This window comes from Halichoeres trimaculatus, unplaced genomic scaffold (genome assembly GCF_033239565.1).
Source record: "Halichoeres trimaculatus isolate MK-OKI-2021-1 unplaced genomic scaffold, fHalTri1.1 fHalTri1_scaffold_4, whole genome shotgun sequence".
Lineage (NCBI taxonomy): Eukaryota > Metazoa > Chordata > Actinopteri > Labriformes > Labridae > Halichoeres > Halichoeres trimaculatus.
In genome coordinates, this window is record NW_027437182.1 from 25907822 (window position 1) to 25929816 (window position 21995).

Genomic DNA, 21995 nt, shown 5'->3' on the forward strand with positions numbered 1-21995 from the left:
TTTTCCAACTTTGGACAGTACAACAGAGGGTTAGCGAATAGACTGGTCCTGAATCCAGGCGCATTACCAACCATCCGCCAACAAACCTCAGACCCTGGAAATGTGAGTATTTAAATGCTGTGTGCTGTGGAGCAGATGTAAGAGCTTTTCCTCAGTGTCCCCCCTGTCTCTGTGTTAGCTTCAGGATGCTAACTGTAGCTGCGGTTAGCCTGTTGTTTTAGCCTGTAATGTTATGGTAAACAAGCTTCGCTGTTTTCTAAACATTGAGCACTCGGAGCTCATGACCAAAACTTGTTACTACCATTTCATGAAGACATCAATGATCTATATTAAACTGCAGAAAAGGAGCATAATATGGGATCTTTTAAGGATTAAAAATGAGTTGTTAAACAATATCTTACAGAAATGCTCTGCACTCTGAGTTGTACTTCAGTGAGAATTTACAGCAATGAATTTGAATTTGGCAGGTCAGGATAAAATGTGGGTGTTGTAGTGTGCAGAAGGTCTGAGAGGACACACAATAAAAAATAAACTCTGAAATGTTTGAATTTTTTGTCTTTTATAAAAGATTCACATATTGGTCACAAAATAATAAAGTTATTAATTATACCCGCTTTATAACCAAAACAAGTTGCTCCAAAAGAAAACCACTGGTCAAATCATGATGAATGTTACTTTTGATGGAAATAATGCTTCTCAGAAGTCTGATGTAAAGAGAGTCAACAAATCAGTCTGTTCAGACTTGGCTGGGCCACATCCAGTAATTTGATTACTCATCCTAAAAACACATCAATGGATTATATCATCACATGAGCTCAGGACAAAGTGGACGAGATGTTCGTCATCAATGGCTTCCAAAAGTCATGTTCTCTCCTGTTTGATGAATGAATAAATTACACAGACAAATTATCCAGGTTGATAGATTAAATGGTGTGAATATTTACACCCGAGATTAGCATAATTTCAAGTTTTACAAGTTATCTTGACCACGCTGGGGAAACGTCTACCTGGAAAACAATATCTTCAAAAGATAACCCCTCTTCAAATCTAGAGCAGTATTTATCAATTAAATACAATTTTTCTCTTTCAGCATTTTATTGATAAACCCAAATTACTTCTAATCATAGTACCCCACCCGATACAGACAGCCCAGAGTCATTCAGTAAAACAGATCCTGGGCTGAGACACATATGTTATACAAGACGCCTCAGTGAAAATATGTTGCCTGGCGACAAAAACCATTTCCAAAAATAGCTGAACCAAAAACAACATGAGAGCCGTAATTAAGGAAACAATACCTTATGGTTGCTGTAAATCCTATGCAACCACAGGTGAAAGGCCCCCAGTGCATTGACGTGTTGGGTGGCAGACCTGCCTCTTCAGCTCTGGACTGACCCTACCTCTTCACAGAGCTCAGACCCCGACCCTGGCCCCAAAGCTAACCTCAACTACATTACAGTGTATTGTTCACAGATTTACAGCAAGAACCTGCTCATGGAGGGCTCGTTCTGGGACTAAATGTGCTTTCAAAGCTCAAAGTAGGACAAAAAAAGACTCAGAAAGATAAATACTGCAACTCTGAGGTGAACCAGCCAACAGTGTGGGCTTACTACCCTACGTCTGCCTCTTGTTTTTCACTGTTCAGGTGTATTACTGTGGCAGCTACAGTGACTGGCAGTCAAATGGATCCTCAATAAGAAATTAAATCACTCAGTCCTGACAAGAAAAGTCTCCAGATCTGGAGCTGTGGCAGCCAGGATTATCTCTACAGCGGTATTTATAGGGAAAACAGAGAAACACAATCATGTCTCGCCACAGTTTTCTTACCCTTCTTAGTGGAGGCACTTCAGGTGTGTAAAACCAACCACAGCATAATGCACACTTGTTTTTTTTTATCCTTCTTTCTCACTCTGTCCTCGGTTATCAGTGCTTACCTCTCCTCCTCCTCCTCCTCTTACTCCCCTGCACTCTTTGCCTGTTTGTGATCACAATATATGATGAAGACCTTTCCCCTTCTTCCCCTCCAGCTCTCAGTCCTCCTTTCCCCCCTCCACATCTTGATGCTTCAACAGGACTACCTCCTGCTGCTGTACTGTCAGCCGAGAGTGTCCTACGCCCTGCTGGGGTTGGGGGAGGGCTTGCCTTCATAGCCATAAAGAAAAGTGGCTGCTATGACGAAAATGGCCCCCAGGAAGAAGACGCTGTGGAGGACAGAAGACAAAACTGTCAGCTGGAGAAATTGTGGTTATGAGACAGACAATGAAGATTTCACAGGACAGAGGCTGAGGGAGAGGGAGGGATAAGAAGTATTTTTCTACCCTGAAGGGTCGAAGTCCTGGAGCAAGAAGTACGATATGAGCGTTGACAGGATGATGGAGAGCGATGTAGCAAAGCCCTTGAGGATGTTGTCTGCATACTTGATGACCGCTGCAATGACCAGACCCCCCAATGCCTGGAGAAACAACAAACACACAGACACAGATGGACCAAGGCATGACCTGAACTGGCCTACAGAGAGTCTGATCCAAGAAATAAGAAGACTCTCAGCCCAGAGGCTTGGTTATATATTAGATTAGTTTTGGATCAGCCAATTGAGCGTTACCTGCAGAGCTACAACCGTCCAGGTGACTGTGTTGTATCCCTGGAACATTCCTGACTCCCTCACCCTCTCCCCATCGTACATTAGCATCCCAAAGAGACCAAACACCAGACCAAACATTCCTGGGAACAGAACATGGAAATACATGAATGAGCAAACACTTTTCTAATGATGGCATAAACACACTTTTTTTTACACACTATGAAAATAAGTCAACGTGAGAGCAAACATCTGCAGCAGCACAGATATAAGGCTCTTCTAAAACTTGAATGAAAATTCTAGAGTTTAACTCTGAATCTTGCAACTCTGACAAAGTTCAGAGACAAGAAACTGAAGAATTGTGAAAGAAAAAAAAAAAGGTACAAAAGAACACTGATACACAGGTAAATATTGCTGACGAATGATGCTTCAAGTGATTCATTGCTCAGCTGTTTAAAGGGGAAAAAATATAAATTCAGGCTTAATCACTAGTCTACAAAACCAAAAACACTCAGGATTATCTCAAATGAACAGTGTATTGGGTAGGGCTGAACAATTAATTGAATTGAAACCGACATCGCAACGTAATAAAATGTAATTTTTAAATCCCAAAGGCTGCTATTAAAATAAATAAACGAATAAATAAGTTTCATATACACAGTTCTGGGGGGAATATAGTAACCTGTACTCATTCTTTCTTAAAACAAGCAAGAGTCAATATGTTGTTTTCTGGCAAAAATATTACATGTCTTCAAGGCTTGAAGTTAAATCAGTCAGTATTCTGCTGTGATTGTAATAATTAGATAAAGACATGTAATTCTTATCAATTCATGTCATTTCATCATAACATGTCGTCCTAGCCGACCGGAAAGAATTGTTTATATGTTAACAGTATACTTTATTGTGTTCATCATATTATATAATGATATGTTGCTTTGTTTTAGTGAATAATGCAGAAGATAAATGTCCCTCCCAGAAATCGCATGCTTCATTGCAATTGCAATATTGGTACAAAAAAATCGCAATTACATTATTTTACAAAATCGTTCAGCCCTAGTATTGGGTAACACTTTACTTTAGAGTTCTGCAAATTTCATCACACTTAGGTAATAACTAGACAAAGTTTTTTCTTATTTGTTTGAAATATGCACCGAACTTTTTTAAAATTAGCACATAACTTCTTAAAAATAATGTTTTTTAATGTGATAATGTAATTTATCGTTGCAAGTCACAATTGGTAGGTTACTTTTTTTTCAATTTCTTTGAAATTTACTCCAAGTTGTAAGGTAAGAACATGTTAATAATCAAATAATTTATTTGAAATTAAATCACAACCCACCACAAAACGTTTTTAGAAGTATCCCAATGTTTCTGCTGTTTCCAGAGAAGCAGGTGATAAATAGCTGCTAAGTTCTTGAATACAGAAGTTAGGTTCATTGTTTCCTCTGATAATTACCTTTGAAATGTTAAGTGAATAATTCAATTTCCCAATAAGCAGTTGATAGTTTGCTATTTGTTATTTAATTTCACCAAGTTCTTTAGTACCCAGTTTCTTGATATGCATAATTGAGATTACATGCAAAGTGATAAACCTTTATGATTAGGTCTATAATGTTTTACATGATACAACTGAAGACTTCAGACGTGATATTCACCAAGAGTGGGGTTGTATATTGGCCTTACCTGATTGTGATAGACACTGTGAGTACAGGTGCACTGCAAAACAGAATCTGTCCAGAAGTTATGTGCTAATTATCACCAAATTCTCATGAAATTTGGGGGATAATTTAAAAGAAATAAGAAAAAACTTTGTCTAATTATAACCTAAGTGTGATGAAATTTGCAGACCTCTAAAGTAAAGTGTTACCTGTATTGCATTTTGTTTGTAATTTTACTTTGACTGGATTTTAAAATTCTCAGTTAATAAATTCACTCTAGTGGCGACTCCTGACCCCCTTCTTCTACAATTCTTGTTTCCCTTTCAAAAACTATGTACACCATCATCAACAACAACCAAAGAAAACCTTTTCTCTTCTGCCCCTTTTTTTGCAGATCTTAGCATCTGAATTTAATGCAGGTGAAAAAGCTCTGAGCACACACCCCAGAATCGCAGGAGACTTAACACATGCCTCACACGCTCCAGGGTAAAAATAAACCAGACAGGAACATTCATCTCTGCTGAAAACATATCTGAGGTAAAAAGCCCAGCTGGCTCTGTGTACAGAGGAGAAGAAACTGCTCAAACACAGAAGCTTGTTAGAGCCTTTTCATCTGTTTTCAACCAAACTGTCAACAGTGGTCCCCTGATCATAAAGTCTAAAACAACTTTTACAGTGTATTGAGTTAAATTGTGAAAGAACAGCTGTTTTTCCCTTCAAGTTGACAGGGTTGGTTCAACAAGTCGATGAATACTAACCAAGCTGGATGTTCCGGACCCAGACGCTCTGCTTGCTCTCTTTGAGGATCTTCTCAAAGTAGACACCGGCAAACCCACTGGAGCAGCACGCCACCAGCACTGCTGCCACACCCACAAACTGGGAGCCTGCAGAGGGGGCCTCCTTCTCTGGGGTCTCTGCCGATTCTGAGGGCCACTGCAAACACAACGGAAAACATCAGGATCACATCCTGCTTCGAGCTTGACAGTTCACAAATGGTTTTCAGGTGAGAGAAAATCTCAAATGATAGCCTGCTCACAAGCATGACCACCCTAAGGTGAAGATCTTTAATGTCAGTATTTGCAGGCTGGGGTTAAAGGCTCATGGGGTGAAAGTTGAAGCAGGAAAAACAGAAAGTTTACCAACCATACAGGATTTTTTTGAGCTTTAAATGTTGCCCAGCAACCACTTCACTGTATCCTGTCCTGACCTCTGTGAGAGCGTGCACAGGCACTCTTTGAGGTGGGGGCAGATCACTGTAAAAGTTACCTGACTTGTTCAGAAACAATGTAAAGCACCAAACTGTCATGTCATCTGTATAATAGCTAGCATGTGGATCATGAGTGTCCAACAGTTAAAGGTCCCATATTATGGAAAAATCACTTTTTTTATTAAGTCTTTTGGTGAAATGTGTGGGTCTTTGGCTTTCCTCCCAGCCCACAAAATGTGATATTTAATGACAAAACCTGTACTTAGTAGTGCTTGTGAATGTAAAATCCTGACCTAAAACAAGCAGCTGGGAGGAGAATGCCAAAGTTGAAAAGCCATCACTGCTCTGTTTTTGGCTGTAAACAGCCAGATAGTTCCATGCACAAGCTTCCCATCTCAGAAAAAGACAAGACTAAGTGGCTAGAGTTCATTTATCAAGGAAATGTGCCAGCTACACTCAGTAAAACTGTGCATGTGTGAGCTAGTCACTTCACGGCTGACTGCTTTTCCAACTTTTGACAGTACAACAGAGGGCTAGTGAATAGACTGGTCCAGAGTCCAGGCGCATTACCAACCATCCACCAACAAACCTCAGACCCTGGAAATGTGAGTATTTTAAATGCTGTGTGCTGTGGAGCAGATGTAAGAGCTTTTCCTCAGTGTCCCCCCTGTCTCTGTGTTAGCTTCAGGATGCTAACTTTAGCTGCGGTTAGCCTGTTGTTTTAGCCTGTAATGTTACGGTAAACGAGCTTCGCTGTTTTCTAAACATTGAGCACTCAGAGCTCGTGGCGCCGCTCTTAGTGACGCGGAAGAGCAGGACGGTATCAGCGGTGGCTCATTTACATATGAAGGTCACGCCCACTAAATCAGAGCATTCTGTACAGAGGGGCTATGAGAGCCTGGAAACAATGCTGCTGTGCTTGATTTATTGGCTTTTTGGACCAAAACATGTTACTACCATTTAATGAAGACATCAATGATCCATATTAAACTGCAGAAAAGGAGCAGAATATGGGACTTTTAACAACTAAAGCTGACACTTTTTTACAGATAAATTGTTCATTTATTTCAATACATTGTGCTGCTCATGTATCTCTATCTTAGTTTTAAATGTAAATCCCAGGAAGACCTACACTGGCATTTTGATCACTTATCAACTCTTTCTCTGGGAAGCTTTGTTGTGATTCAACTCTCAAGCACCGCCATTGGAATAAGCTCTGTACGAAACAAATGTATATCCAAGTGATTATAACAGAGAGCAGACAGATCCTACCATTAAACCTGATGCTACATGTGTTTGGATGAAATGAAACATCTGGTGTGTTAGTTTGTCTTGTGCAAACATACCCACATTCATTGACTCAGTTAAAAGTAAACTCTATGTAATGTTTAACAGATGAGCTCAGCTCTCTCCTTCTCTCACTTCATAATCCTCGGTACCTGAAATTTACACAAAGGCTTCTTCACAACTTTGCAGAGTTGTAAAAGAGGAGACAAGTGTGAGCTCCTGCGTTATGTGCTGCAGTAAGCAGGAAAATGAGTGTTAATGCAAAAAAAGGGGAAAAAGGTGATGATCTCTGTGCAAAGTAAGAAAAGTATTGTCGCTGCACTTTTACTCAGAGACAAACATTTATCAGAGCAATATGGTTCTTGGGTTAAGATCATCTCAGTATGTTAGCGATAAAACATATCTCCTCTATCATGCAAAACACATCCTGCTGAGTGAGAAGTAACGACCTGTGATATAAGTGAAATTGAGAAGTTGTTTTAATGCAGAACAGGATGATTATTTTGCAGCAGACTCATGCTGTGTTTTTAGCCGGTTTATTTTTATAGTGGGCGTCATTGTTTGCAAACACATCTGATGTAGCTGTCTGCTCTGCATAAATAATCTGCTCTTATTTGTAGCTGTTAAAGGGTGTGATAGCAAAATTACTCTCACACCGCAGGTAACGCTGTTCAGGGGTTAACACTGTACCTGTCTGATCCTGCAGATCCACTAAGGTGTTTCATCAAGTGCTCCACCTCTATTGTGATTCTCTTTAAGTGTTCTAACAGGGTTGATCAGGGATTTGATGAAACACTGAATGATTGGCATTTTCTTTGTTTTGAGGGGGAAGTGATATCACAACAGCGAACGCTTCATCTTTTATCGCCACCAACCACCTAACTGCCTAACCGCTGGTGGAAAATATTTATTCAGTGGTGCCAGGCCTTAGATTTTTTTTTCTTTCAGTTTTCTTTGAACAAGTTTCTCTCTGAGAATATAAAGGTCTCTTTGCAGATTTTGTACAGACATGGATGCAAAGAGGCAGAGAGAGCAATTCACAGATTCCTTTTTTTATAAGGTCCCATATTATGCAAAAATCACTTTATTAAGTCTTTGAGTGAAATTTGTGGGTCTTTGTCTTTCCTCCCAGCCCACAAAATGTGATATTTAATGACAAAACCTGTACTTAGTAGTGCTTGTGAGTGTAAAATCCTGACCCAAAACCAGCTGTTTGGATTTTGGGGATTTGCTGACGCCAGCGATTCTCTTTTTTGACCAATCAGGAGCAAGTCTGACCTGATTGGTCCACCAGAGCAGATACCCCCAAACCCCCTCCCTGCCCACTCCTCTACCTGCTGCTGGAGAGAAATCTTTTGTAAACAAACACGTAGTTCTATGAACAAGCTTCCCATCTCAGGAGAAGACAAGACTAAGTGGCTCCGTTCTGAACAGAGGGGCTATGAGAGCCTGGAAACAATGCTGCTGTGCTTGATTTATTGGCTTTTTGGACCAAAACATGCTGCCACCATTTCATGATGGTAGCTGCTTGAAGACTGAAATGCTTCCTGTTAACTGGTGACCATTCAGGGAGAGCAGAAGGTCCAAGCATGAATACAAAGTTTACTAAGTTAACAAGAACAAACACCTGATGTACATTCAGTCACTACTCTTGCAGAAGAAAAAAGCTTGTAATTTGAAATCTTAATCAAAAAGGGCTGCACACCCTATGACGCCTCATGGTAAGACAGTCCCTTGTTTGAATCCCAGCTTGGGCCTTTCTGTATATGCACATATTAACCCCATTCAGAGGCCCTCGCCAGACTCTCTAGCTTCTGCCCACATTCCAAAGACATGCTCATCAGGTTAACTGGTGGCTCCTTTGTCACTAGTCGTGAGCACAAGTCTCCATGTTAGTTCTATGACCAACTGACAACCAGTCTAGGGTGTACCTGTCCCCCACCTGCACACAGCTGGGATAAGCTCTCGATAACAAATGTTTTAAATGAAGACCTCTTCCACAAAAAATGCTGTTAAATAATGTTTAAAATCTAAAACTAAATTCAATCTGAGTATGAAACTAGAGGAACAACTTCAGCAACTGTAATGAAAAGCTGTTGTGCAGCTATTACGAAACAAACTACCACACAATATTTCTTACAACCACAAACATTCCTTTGAGCAACTCGGGCTGCATTTTTATGGAAAAAAGTGTACAGAGTGAAGGTTGCTATAACAGATGCATATCTGTTGGTTATTTTCAGCCCTTGTAAAGATTCAATACCTTATTCCAATCATCTTATCTTTACTCCCTTATAGATAAACATTGCTGAATCATTATACAACAGAAGCCAGCTTTGATACTAATATCTAATGTTACAGCAGCTACTCAGAATCAAAGTCCTTCTCTGTGCCTGTAAAATCATTTGTAGTCACTTAAAGCTACTGTGAATAACTTTTGGGTTTGTGTCTTTTATGGCATTGTGAACAAACGCCTAATCTTTTTTCTAATTTGGTCAGGCACATGTGAAAACTGTGCTTTTTAACAAAAACTCTCATCCTGCTGTCGTTAACAGTCGAAGCCATCACTCATTAAGAATCTTTGCAGAGGAAAACATGAAAAAGTAGTGCTCAGTTTATCACCTTGTCTGATATAAATTTTCTCATTGATGGTTTGTTTTATTTTTGTATGTGGTATACAAACATCATGTGCAGTGTGTTTTTATTAAAAGCTAAAAAAAAACTCCTCACAGGAGCTTTAAAAAAACACAGGGTGGATATTCTCTGGCTTACTGGAGGTGGTAATCATGTGATTTACATTCAAGCAAATTAACCAGTATTAATTTGTACTGTACCTGCACAAGAGCCACTCCAGCCATAAGAATTACCAATGAAAGCCACTGATAGATGCCCAGTCTGCGGCCCAGCATTGATACTGAGAACAGTGCTGTGGTCAGGATCTTCAGCTGGTATGTCACCTGATGGGGAAAAAAACAGGAAAGAGGTCAAATGGTCCATGAACAAATGTGCTCATTGAATGGCTTAGGAATGAAGATCAGCTCCAATGTGTGCAACATTCAGCCTGGTTTTCCTACAGGTTTCAATGATCTCCTCTGAGATCTGCTGTACCTGGTAGGTGGCTGCATCCAGGTTGGACAGGGCGACGTACAGCAGGTTGTTCTGCAGCGTGTAGATTCCTGAGGGGATGGCCAGCTTCAGTGTTTCTATGGGTTTATGTGCAATTTCCTGACGCAGTACACTGTTCAGGGCTCGCATGCTGTACTCTGACAAGGGAACAGTGAGACAAGAGTGACCTGACAAACCTGATCACATGTTTTAAGAGAAAATGTATCAGACAGTTAAGTATTTACTGTTATTAATAGTACTTTCAAAGCTCTTTAAATGCTTTTTTGAGAAGAAAACCTGGGCTTAAACAATCGTTTTAAGCCCACGATGTTAAAAGGAAACTGTGTCCTATGTTCTTTGGGTGTTTTTTTTTTTTTATATATATATATATGATGCAGTATTAATTAAAACAAGACTATATTTAAACATTAGTACAAAAATAAGAGCTGAAATCCAGCTCTCAGTCTTTATCACATACAATACTTCATCTTCAGCGTAATATGGTTGTGTGGTATTCAGTAATACTAGTCAAGATCTTGTTCCAGCCACTAAAAAATGAGGGTTTAGCATATTTTTTCTCATTGCACTATGTCCATGTGCACTCACTGTGCTCCTTGTAAACGAGCAGCACACAGGTGAGGATCTTCATGACCTCGGCCACCACCACGGCTGAAGAGGCCAGATACCGCGGGCCCTCGGCCTGCAAGGTGCGGGAGTAGCGCATGGTAAGCACCAGGGAGGTGGTCTGGAACACCAGCACACCCAAAGAGAGGTACTTCAGTCGGGATGAGGCCATGGCCACTGGTCGGTGGGAAGCTGGATCAAACAGAGGTAAAGTTTAAGGAAAAGTTTAACTGGAATACACTTGACAGAGATATGAGAGACAGAAATAAATTTAAGTGGCATCGAGTTTGGAGACCAATTGTGACTCATAAAGCAAACACTGCTGAGACGAGAGAGGCTCTCACCTTTCTGCCCCTCCTTCAATGACGCTGAGAAATAACTCCACTGACGAGTGAATTCGTCTCTACATAGAGTAAACCACTTCAAAGAATTAAACCCCTCAGTTTTGTCCGTTCTGACCGTCTCTCTCTCTCTTCCAGGCACACGGATCAGGTACTGGGGGCTCGATCCAGCTGTCAAAACAGCTCCACATTAAGTCCTGGCGTCCATTGACCCGCTGAGGATCTCAAGTGTCATCGAATAGATGAGCATTATCCTCTTTGGCTTCTTACACCACCTGCCTCCTCATTCAGAGCCATGGCTGTTCGTTTGAACGCTGACTGCCTGGCGAAGTAAGCTGTAAAGTCTACAAAGAGAAACAAACACATGCAGTGGGATCCTGGATGACTTCCGTGTACACACTTCTTCCTCGATCCCGCGTCAAAGCTTCCGGTGCGATTCAGCGCCTCCCGCTGGACCGGAAACAAACTGCACTCCTGGTTCGTGATGGTACTAGACCGACTGCCCGGACAATATTAATTTTTTCAGACCAGAAAACTTTTCAAAAACACTAACGGAGAGCTCAGTCTATAGTTTAGTCCGTCCAACGGAGGGAAGATTGCAGAACTCAAAGCGGAAATTGTTCTTTCCATAGTGTTCCCTTTCAAAGTAAGAGCTTTTTCTTGTGTGGTAGTCTCAGTATAGCTGGGAAAACCAGCCGTTAGCAAGAATAAACTCAATTCTTAAGTCGAAATACCAGGGAGTGTCAATAAAAAAGTAACCACCCTTTAGAAATCTTTTAATACTTGTATAGTTTAACCAGAGGAGGCAAAGTTCATTGATATAAGAAACTTAATGTATGAAAACATAATGACTGAGCCACGTTCCGGCAAAAAAGATAACTTTCTTTAGGGAAGCAACAGAATAGTTTTAACAAATAACATGATCATTAATTCAAACAGAAACTTCTTTCCAAAGAGAAGACCAGTACAAGAGTTTATAAAGATCTGGGTTTTATTTCAGTAAGCACATTTGGTTGATCATTTTGGGGTTTCTTTTATGACAGATGACTTATTTTATCATCAGTTTTAGTTCTTCTACCTCATACAAACATGGTGACAACTACTTCATATGTCATGTACATTGTAGGCTATTTGGTTAACAGAATAAAGTAAAAAATATATATACAAAACACAGAGACCAGTCTTGCACATGAAAGGCATTGACATACTCAATTACTGAAACCTCAAAATTTTGGACACAAGTACAGAAAGAAAATCCAAAAGTATAAAATCATTAGATTCAATAGATGTTTTTTTGATGAATCCTTTTTGTTTCTGAGACTTGCAGTAGTCAATACATTTACACAAGAACATGTTTTTTTGTGTGTGTGGCATGTTCATGGTGTGTTAAGTTCTGAACCGATCACAACTATAAAATGAGGGCAAAAGCCAACAACAACAAAAAAAGAAATGAATGTTTTTGGCTGATTTTTTTTGGCTTCGAAACACTGATGCCTCCTTTTGGAGTCTTAAAATAAAAAGTCTGAATGATTGTCTGTGTATACTGAGTAGTCACAAAACGCTACGATCCACATCAACCTTAAGAATGGAGACAAAAAAAGCAACAATACTTTATTGACCCTTACTCACCTCCAGACTTGGTTCATGAATCATGACAATTAAAAGGTGCTCAGATACGCTGATTGTAGTTAAGCAAAATGCCAAACTGGTTAAATGATTTTGGAAAACATTTAGCAAGAGGCAGTTTTAAAGGAAGAACATGCACCTCTGTAACATTCAGGATCAAAAAGGAAGTGCGAACAGAATTTATACAAAAATACATTTTAAAAAGTCGACAACCAAATTGAGCTCAGTAACAAGCAGAATGTGCAGTGTGTCTATGTACATTTCATCATAAAACAGACTAAAACTAATGTTTTGTTTGCATAAAGTTTATCAAGCTTCTACATGAATCCCTCAACAACAGTCAAAGTATAATGACACTGTCTGTGGCAAGACATCTGCACTCAAACTATCTGATTGTATCAGTAACTGCCTTCAAAATAAGCGAAACACTCTGCTCTCTTGCTGCACCGACAACAAGCGCATCACGTACACGTACTTAACCTTCCGAGGGTTCAGAGAGACAATATTCAATGGGAAACACTGATAACTGTAATAAAAAAGTCTATACATTTAACTTCTTTGCACAAATACAGAGAAATTTAGTAACAAGATGTTTGTTTACACCTCTGTTTACTGTAAAGTTATTGGTGTTTGTCTTCCTAGTCATGCAACATCATTTTGTAAACCCCACCCCCCCTCAGCACATTGAACAAAATGCATGAATTCAGAAATATTAAAGCAACAACTCGGTAGATCTGCTGAATTAAAGCATAAACTGAATGTGACTGATCATTTAGAAACATGAATGGTTTCAACATGGAGTTAGTATTGGCAGGCTTATCACATTACACATCAAAAAGGATAGCATATAGCAGAACAAAATTACAATGTTTTCAAAAGCAGATGATATCAAGTCCGTCTGATTTCAGGGTCCATCCGTTACAGCTAACAGCCATGGGGTCAGCAGCTCCTCCAGGATCCCTCCATAAATAGTTTCTGTTTCGTTGCCAGAGGCTGAAAAGAAGTCTGACCTGGCCAACAGAGAGTGGAGGATCCTCAGCTGGAATCTCAGGAAATTCATGGATAACTGAATGAAGCTGGTGACTGGCAGCTAACTCCAAAGATTTTTGGCTCTGAGAACTTTTAAAAGTCAAGATGATAATACTCAATAATGATTTAGACACTATACGCAGAGTTTTCTTAAGTGCAAAGAGGAGAAAACATTTAAGGGTAAATGACTGATTACTATGGTAAAAGACAACGCAAACTAACAGGAGAGGAGAGAAAAGCATCAGAGGAGTTACTTTGTGTTTTTTCACTACACAGAGCCCAAAAGTCAGTCTGTTTCTGCTTTCCTCGGTCCAGTCTACGCAAACACCTGCATATTTCCCAGCTGCGGCTGCTGAGAGCCCTGCTGCATCTGCTGCGACTGCGGCTGCAGCTGCACCTGCTCTGGAATGTGTGTGTGGTGTGAAGATGGCAGTGCATGGTGGGGGTTCCCAAGAGGGGTGGGGCTCGTGGTGACGTCAGACCAGTCAGAGTTGGAGTGTGGGGAGGAGGACGACCAGGGGTCTGGAGACTCTGGTGAAGGGGTGAGATATGGGTGCTCACTCGGTGGGTGGGCAGAGTGGCCAGGGGTGGTGCCCTCTGAGCCAGCGGTGGTGTAACTGTGCTGGGAGGGGGGAGTGGGGTATTTATCCACCGGGCTTTGCATGGGTGGGTAAGAGGGCAGCGGCCGAGACTGGCCCTCAATCCCACTGTGGCCCCCATGGGTGACGGAGTGGGGGTGCTGCATGGTGTGAGAGAGCCCGTGGGCCATGCTTAGCTGCTCCGGCATCTGGTACATGAGACTCTGGGAGCAGTGGAGGTGGCCGGGCCCCTGGCTCTGGGTCGGCCCCTGAGCCTGTGTGACCTGGACCTGCCCCGGCTGAGGCTGCTTCATCATGGCCTGGCCTCCACCAGGTGCCATCATCTGAAACGTGACAATGGGTGGTAGCTGCTCTCGGCTCATGGTGACGTTCATGGGAGTGAGCATGGGGCCCTGGCTGTGGTGCTGGCCCATGCTGGGGTGAGACCCCCCCATCTGGTGTTGAACCAGGCCAAACATGTGGCCACTGTAGCCGTGCTTTGTCATGCCAACCCAGCCCTGCTGCTGTCCCAGCATGTGGCTGACAGGAGGCAGCATAGGTCTGGACGTGGGGCTGCTCAGGAGTGGAGGCGAGTTTGCCGTGGTGGAGACGGTGCCGGAAACATCAGCTGTGTATGAGTGTGGGGACTCCAGGGAGTCCACAGGTGACATGGTGACGGAGCTCTCTGGGAGTGCACCTGCTGCCTTCACGCCATTGGCGCTCCCTCCTCCCGTACCTCCTCCATTTCCTCCTCCTGCTCCAGCCCCTGCAGCTGGACCCTCGCCTCCCGCAGGCTTCTTTCTTCTCTTTGCCTTCATGTCTTTCAGATCCTTAGCTCCCCCACTGACTCCTCCCACCTTTGCCCCACCGCCACCCCTCCTGCTCTTCTTCCCCTGTGGCCCGGGGCGCATGCCAATGTAACCTGCTCCGTTGGCCCCACACATAACAGAAGAATTTCCTCCCCCACCCATGTGGTTGGGCCCATTATGTGGACTGTGAACCAGGTTGTACTGGTCTAGCAGGCGCACAATGTCGTGATGCATACGCTCTTGAGCTGTATCCCGCGGCAGTCGATCCAGGTGATCTGTGATGTCACGGTTGGAGTAATGGTCAAGGAGCACCTGAGCTGCCTCAAAGCTGCCTTCTCGTGCCGCAAGAAAGAGAGGAGTCTCCTCCTGAAAAAAAAAAAACAAATATCAACATGCACATCTGTGCAACACATGCTGACAAAAAGTTTCAATAAATATAAAAATATTAGAAATTCTCCCGATGAGTCCTTATTATTACATTTTGTTAATTAATTGTTTTATACTTGATGTAATAGTTTTGTATATGTTCTTTACTAATTCTAAATCACAGGTATCTTTTACATATATATATATATATATTTATATATATATATATATATATATAAACCAATACAGTCTAAAAGTCATGTGCAAACCATTCCACACATGGCAGATAAAACGTGAAGACTAAAGTGGAAGCTTAACATCTTGATATTAGTGTTTTTTTCAGTGTTCCAACTGAAAACCAAGGATAAAAAGGGGCCGGCAAATTGTGAATCTTTAAAATACAGTTTAAAAAGGATTGTACAAATGATTTGGAAGTTTAGAATTGACACTACAGTAAGAAATGCCAATTATGGATTAACAAATAAAAAACATTTGGTCAAACTAAAGACTACAGTAAGAAAAGGATGCTTAGTAGATCCTAGATACACTGATCTGCTCTATTTAAATGCTGATTTAATAGTTTAGATGCGAGACCAAAACAACCTTCTCAAGACGGGATGAAAAATAATTAAGACCAAAATGACTGACCTTGTTGTCTTGCATGTCACGGTTGGCTCCGTTCTTCAAAAGCACCAGGGTTGCCTCCACATTATTAACTGCAGCTGCCCAGTGCAGAGCAGATTTGCCTAAAAGGTGGGAAAAACAATTATGAAACAAAATCAAAAGTTGTAATTTTTCACCCACATTCAATTCATTCTCCTCTAAATCAAATTAAATTAAACTAAACTAATTCATGAATTTCCCTCAGGATAAAAAACGTATCTATCAGAGCTCTCAAATCACTCAATCACAGGGATGGTTGTTTTAATTCATGAAGCAACATTGGCACAAATCTCAGAGGGTGTAAAAGTGGACTTGAAAATTGTTCAAATGAGCTGTGTTGTTTACGGTACTGAAAAGACTTCACGGGTAAAAAATGAATGTAAGACAGGTTTTCTGACCGTGGTCATCTACAGCGTTGATGTCTGCGTGGCAGTGGATCAGCTCCTCCACCATGCCCTCCACGGCAAGCCTGGCTGCCAGGATCAGTGGAGTAGTGCCATCATTCATGCGGGCATCCAGCTCTGTTGCTCGATTACGGATCAGAATCTGAGATGATGAAGACAGAAACATAAATGTGATAATTCATCAAACCCACAGTGGTGAGGATCTCAGGAGTTATTATCTCATCACTGGAGTTACCTTTACTTTTGTTTTGTGAGTTAAGACAGTTTAATTGGAACCAGAATGTTTGAACCTGGGTCAGAAAGTGATATTACCTGGAAGACTCCCTGGGCATCAGCGGCCACAGCGGCATGTAGTGGAGTCCTGCCCATGTTGTCGTGGGCGTTGGGATCAGCTCCAGCGTCCAGCAGCCTCTTGGCAGCATCAGCTCTGGCGTAGCGGGCAGCCAGGTGAAGGGCTGTTTCACCTGTGCGGTCAGTTTGGGCCATCAAAGAGGCTCCCTGAGCAATCAGGTCTGAAATAACACTCGGTCCAGGCTCGTCCCCTCCACTCTCTTCCTCTTCTTCATGCAGGCTGCAGTCCGGACCGCCGCCGTTACGCAGGGATGCCAACATGAGAGGGGTGAAGCCATCTGAGAGGAGGAAACCATTATGAATCAAAGATGTTGAAAACTAGACAGATTAAAATGTTTAACAGGGCGCTTTTTTCTCACCAGGCCCTTTGACATTAACATCAAGACAGTCGGCATCGAGGTCAGCCTGAGGGGGAGTGAGGGTGATGTCAGCAGCCTTGCGGTGCTGCAGGGTCCATTCCCTGCGGTCAATGCCTCCATCCATCGCCATAGGCAGCAAGGGTTTGTCTTCAGTCTGTAACAAGCATTGCTATGTGAAATAATATTCACAACGATCATAAACCTCTTCTTGCTTCAAAGACGCTTCAACTCAAATTCAATTTAAACCCCTTCTGATCTTTTTGCTTTTCTTTGACTGTTCCTCTCTACTTTGACTTACTCTTGGTTTCTTGTTGGGGACCTCGTCCTCCAGCCATCTCTGACTCTGACCTCCATCAATCATGGCTCCATCCTGGGTCTTGAAATTCCTGATTTGAGAAAAAAACAAGTGTATGAGGGACAGCAGTGTCTTGTTCTGATCGTTATTTACCCAGAAAACAGCACAAATGTCACAGTTTCTCTAAGCCTCTTAAACACCAATGCTATTCTCATGCAGGCTAGTATAACTTCAGCCTTGTATTGATGCCACTGACACTTTCTGGCTATTTAAGTTAAGGTTATCTGACAAATTTGGGTATTTTTTTTAATTTGAAAATTTAACATGATATGTCAGGCTCACATGATGCTCACTCAGTAGTTTGTATCTAACAGCATGTTCTTTTAGAGACACTTGGTCACAAGTTGGTCATCTATTGATCCACTCACTTCATGTCCAGGTCATCCTGTCCCACAGGCTCCCTCCTCTTGTCGTTTTTAGAGGCCATAAAGCCGTCAGGCAGCCACAGTAAACCATGTTTATGCTTCCTCTTGGCTGCCAGCATCCCAAGCACCAGGATGAGCAGAATAATAACCACAGCTACTCCGACCAGGTATGGCAGAGGGGACTTCGGTGGAACTGTTCGGTCACCTAGAGGCAAATCTAACAGCAGTTATTTGTTTGTTTTTACTTAAAAGCAAAGCAGTATTATTTTTATCAATGGCTGGCTGATAGGACTACTTACTATGAACAGATACAAGAGGGTAAGGAAGTTCAGCCTTGATGTGTGCAGCTGCAATGAAGGACGCTGCTTCATCAGTGCTGGTGAAGCAGTCCACAGAGCTCTGGACACATTCACGGTTATCGATTTCCAGGTAGACCACAGATCTGCGCAAACAAACACTTAATGACTTGATGGTAGCATATTGGGGATTCATTTACAGTGACCAAGTTTCAGATCTGAGAGAAGAGAAGTGATGTAACCCCTCAGGAGTTATCCTTACCCAATAACCTCCTTCTCCAGCTCCCGCTTGGGTCTGTTCCTCTGTGCATGCCGACCCTGCTCCTCTTCCGTACCATAGTAGGGTCGCACCATTGGGTTCTTGTTTTCATCCAGTTTCACTTTCAGGTTGGTGTGCAGCAGTGCGCCGAGTGAGCGCAAGAAACCCCTCAAGTCTCCGAGCAGTTCCTTTGGCTGCAGCCGAACGACAATAACCAGCGAGCCGTCCACTGGTTTGGCTGGAGTGTCAGAGGAACAATCCAGGCCATCCCAGCCACAAGCCTCCGTGTAACAGCTCTGGTCACAGATTCCGTTACCATAGTGATCTGCACAGTACTTGTCATACCTGAAATACATAAGCAAAGGACATCAACATCGTTATCAACAGTATTACATATAAAACTTAAGTAAACAGTGATTCGGAGGAAGGTCACATACTTGCAAGAGGCTGGTTTGGTCTCCTGACACTCAAAGCTGTCAAACAGACATCCAGCGTTGTCACACTCCTTGTCACATTTTCCATTTTTGAAGTAATCCCAACAGGGAACAGTGGCGGTGCAGTTGGCCCACGGCTGGCGCCAGTTGAGAGAGCAGTCTCCTCCATCCCACTGACACTCGTGGTTGTTACACTGATCGTCACACACTTTATCCCCAGACTGCTGCTCACACTGCAGGTAAGGGCAGGCGGAGTGTGTCCTGGGGAGGGTGTTCTCACAGTATCGTCCGGAAAAGTGCATGGGGCAGCGGCAGCTGTACTGGTAAGGGTTGGATGGGTCTTTGACGCAGGTTCCTCCGTTTTGGCAGCTCCGTTGACACCTCTGATCGTTCTCGCAGTGAGGCCCACTGAAGCCAGGCTGGCACTGACAGAACAGGTGGCCAACTGTTGACTCCACACAGCGCCCACCGTGCTGGCAGCGAAGCTTCTCACAACTGTAGCCCTCTAGTTCACCACAGTTAAATCCAGTGAAGCCCTATAAAACAAAAATATATTTAGTCGAGACAGCAGTGAAGCAAATCTAAAACTTTGGCCTCACTACTGATATGTTAGGGTCCATAATGATACTTAAAGACCTAAACTAATAACTAATGTACGCTACAGTTCCCTATAATCAGCTGCTTGACTACCATACCTCAGCCATGGTGAGGCCCTCTGAAGCATGAGAATAAAAGAGGGAGCAGTAGAGAGGTTAGTGAGAAGAAAATCAAGCTTTAGTACAAAAAAGATGTTTTAGCAAGAGTAAAAAAAGGAAACAGTGAGGTAGTAATGTCAGCTGTGAACTTTTTAACTCGTATGCTGGTGAATTATATATCATATACAACTTATTAACTTAAAGACAAACTAAACATATCCATAATCTTTCCACACTTCAGTGATATTCAATTATTGAAATTATTGGAAACAACAAAAAAAACAAAAAAATCATTAAGAGGGTTGTATTTAGTTGATCATATTGTATCTTTCCATCTGAAAACTTGAACAGAATTCTAATTCAAAACTGCTCACAGTAACCTGTGCCCTGCTAAGTGGAGCTATCATTTCATGCTAAGTCTAAAAGGATGTGTAAATAGACGGAGGAGAATATAAATACAAACTGGTAGCTTAAAAAATTACTTGTTAGTGTGAAGCCAATGAAGGAAAGTCACTTGATTGTCTTTCTATTGATAAATTGCAGTTCTATCTCTGGTAGTTTGGCTGAAATGAGTGTTTTTTTTCTCTTGCACCTCTGCCAAACATGGTACCTTTTATCTTTTGAAAGTGCTGCACAGCTTTTTGGAAATAAAGAACAAAAACCTTATTTGGCATGCAATAATATTACGAAATAATTCTCAACTTTCGGCTTTACACAATACAAAAAATAACCTGGTGCAATTTGTCTACATTAGAATTATATAGGAAGCTAAAAGAAGCTTATGGTGGAAAACATCTGTAAAACCTGCTTTCACTGTAAAAAACAGAGCATTCAGGAGGGGAATAACCAAATGAAATCACTTCAAACTGTTAAGATATAAAAATGTATGACTTTAAGGAGCTTACAGGTGGGCAGGAGCAGATGAAGCCATGGGCTGAGCTCATGTTCATTGAGCAGACTCCACCATTGCGACACGGTTTGGACAGACACAGATCCACCATGGACTCACAATGACGACCTGGAAGACACAATAACACAATCAAAAGGAATGATTTATTTGCATGATTTTTAATGGAAGAATGGGAGAAGTTTATCCTATTGTAAAACCTGAAATAACTTTCTATAGTTATAACATTCATTGTTTAGGTTTGTTTTATTAATGACATGTCGTTCCTGTGCCAGTTTTCTAATACATAAAATTAACAGAATAAAATGTTTTTTAATATCCTTCTGATAAGCCAATAAGACTGTACCAGTGTATCCAAGTCGACAGCGACACTGGTAGTCGTTGACCAGCTGCACACAGTCGAGGCTGCCAGCGGCATGGCAGGGCCCAGACCGGCACTCGTTGAGGTCGCCCTCACAGTGTTCTCCAACAAACCCTGGAGGACAGGAGCATGTGTAGCGGCCTATGCCGTCCACACACTGGCCGCCATTTCTACAGCGAGGTTCAGAGGAGCCGGGTTGAGGGGCACAGTCGTCCACGTTGATCTCACACTGGAGCCCTACAGAAAAGAACAGTGTTACGAGCCAAGTAAGAAAACTTTCTTCATGAAATGATGAATACAAAAGACAGGTTAGAGGGCCTACTAAGATCATTATTGTCAATGAAATCTAATGAAACAATGGAAACTAGATTAGCCAAAAACATTTTCATTAAATGAAACAAAAATAAGAATGAGGCTCATAACTGAAACTATTGTATTTAAAAAAAAACAAAACAAAAACTAGATAATAAAACTATCGGAAAAAGGATCATAGCCCTTCTCTAAGGCAGAAGCCCCCTGGGTGGCACCCACTTCACACAGTTGGTCTCTTTCAGCTTCAGTTCAGACTTCTTCTTTTTATGCTCTCATTTCCTAAGAGCGCCTGATCACAGAGCTTCCTTGAGCTCTTTCTCTGATACCAAAACAGCTTTTTCATCACCTACCAACAAATAATATTCTGACTGATGCACTTGAGCATCGCATACTTCTTTACAAAAATACATGGGATGGTACCACTTCCTCTATGTCCTTCCCTATAGTATAAAATGTTTTCTGGAATATTTCTTTACACCTGTATTAGAGTTAAAACAGTTAGATTAATGTTTTCATGAGAGTTTAAAATATAATCCTCCCTTGTACATATTAAAGTACTTCTCTTTCAAACAGACTCACCATGTGTTCCAGGTGGGCAGGCGCAGGCGAATCGGTTGATGAGGTTGATACAGGTTCCTCCATGTAGGCAAGGCTTAGAGTGGCACTCATCAACATCATACTCACAGTTCACCCCCTGAAAGCCTGGCTTACACTGGATCAGTGACAGAAGAGACAGGAGTTGGATCAACATAGCCTCTTGGTTATTCCAATACCTAAATCACCACCAAAAAGTACAAAATTTGCTTACACTACACTCGTATGTGCCCTGGTAGTCCTTGCATGTTGCTCCATTTCGACAAGGGTTTGACTTGCACTCATCAACCTTGTCTTGACAGTAGGTGCCTGTGTATCCTGGCTGGCACAGACACTTGTGGAAGTTGCCCTCATTCACACATCGCCCAGCGTTTTCACACACATTCTCCACCTCAATACCTACAGATGCATAACAAGAAAAGGGTAATATAA

General features: G+C 41.9%; 2 protein-coding genes across 3 annotated transcripts in view; both read right to left on the reverse strand.

Annotated features, from left to right (window-relative positions):
- Nucleotides 1-537: 537 nt before the first annotated feature.
- Nucleotides 538-11290, reverse strand: slc35a3a (solute carrier family 35 member A3a). The gene is made up of 8 exons (XM_074669192.1): nt 10804-11290; nt 10442-10651; nt 9839-9993; nt 9565-9687; nt 4995-5169; nt 2603-2721; nt 2319-2452; nt 538-2201 (listed from the first exon to the last, which is right to left on the reverse strand). The coding sequence occupies exons 2-8, from the start codon at nt 10629-10631 to the stop codon at nt 2111-2113; spliced, it is 987 nt and encodes a 328-aa protein (XP_074525293.1). The 5' UTR covers nt 10632-10651; nt 10804-11290; the 3' UTR covers nt 538-2110.
- A 500-nt stretch (nt 11291-11790) lies between these two features.
- Nucleotides 11791-21995, reverse strand: part of notch2 (notch receptor 2) — a 54063-nt gene continuing 43858 nt past the window's right edge. The window contains exons 22-35 of one of the 2 annotated variants that reach the window (XM_074667720.1): nt 21778-21962; nt 21549-21681; nt 20643-20894; nt 20295-20407; nt 18698-19230; nt 18264-18605; nt 18005-18147; nt 17709-17910; nt 17284-17371; nt 16986-17139; nt 16588-16904; nt 16270-16417; nt 15857-15954; nt 11791-15208 (exon numbers count right to left, since the gene is read on the reverse strand). In XM_074667720.1, coding sequence (XP_074523821.1) covers nt 13772-15208; nt 15857-15954; nt 16270-16417; nt 16588-16904; nt 16986-17139; nt 17284-17371; nt 17709-17910; nt 18005-18147; nt 18264-18605; nt 18698-19230; nt 20295-20407; nt 20643-20894; nt 21549-21681; nt 21778-21962 — 4145 coding nt within the window. In that variant the 3' untranslated portion in view covers nt 11791-13771. Of the gene's footprint in view, nt 15209-15856; nt 15955-16269; nt 16418-16587; nt 16905-16985; nt 17140-17283; nt 17372-17708; nt 17923-18004; nt 18148-18263; nt 18606-18697; nt 19231-20294; nt 20408-20642; nt 20895-21548; nt 21682-21777; nt 21963-21995 lie in introns of both variants that reach the window. The other variant, XM_074667719.1, reaches the window with a different exon arrangement.

What these genes read in the sequence shown, in the direction of transcription:
- slc35a3a (XM_074669192.1), bottom strand. Translation starts at nt 10,631, where the DNA reads ATGGCCTCATCCCGACTGAAGTACCTCTCTTTGGGTGTGCTGGTGTTC. An exon ending in GGTCCGGAACATCCAGCTTG is followed by an intron (nt 2,722 to 4,994) that starts GTTAGTATTCAT and finishes TTCTGTTCCCAG; the next exon opens with GAATGTTTGGTCTGGTGTTT. An exon ending in GGACGGTTGTAGCTCTGCAG is followed by an intron (nt 2,453 to 2,602) that starts GTAACGCTCAAT and finishes TTGTTTCTCCAG; the next exon opens with GCATTGGGGGGTCTGGTCAT.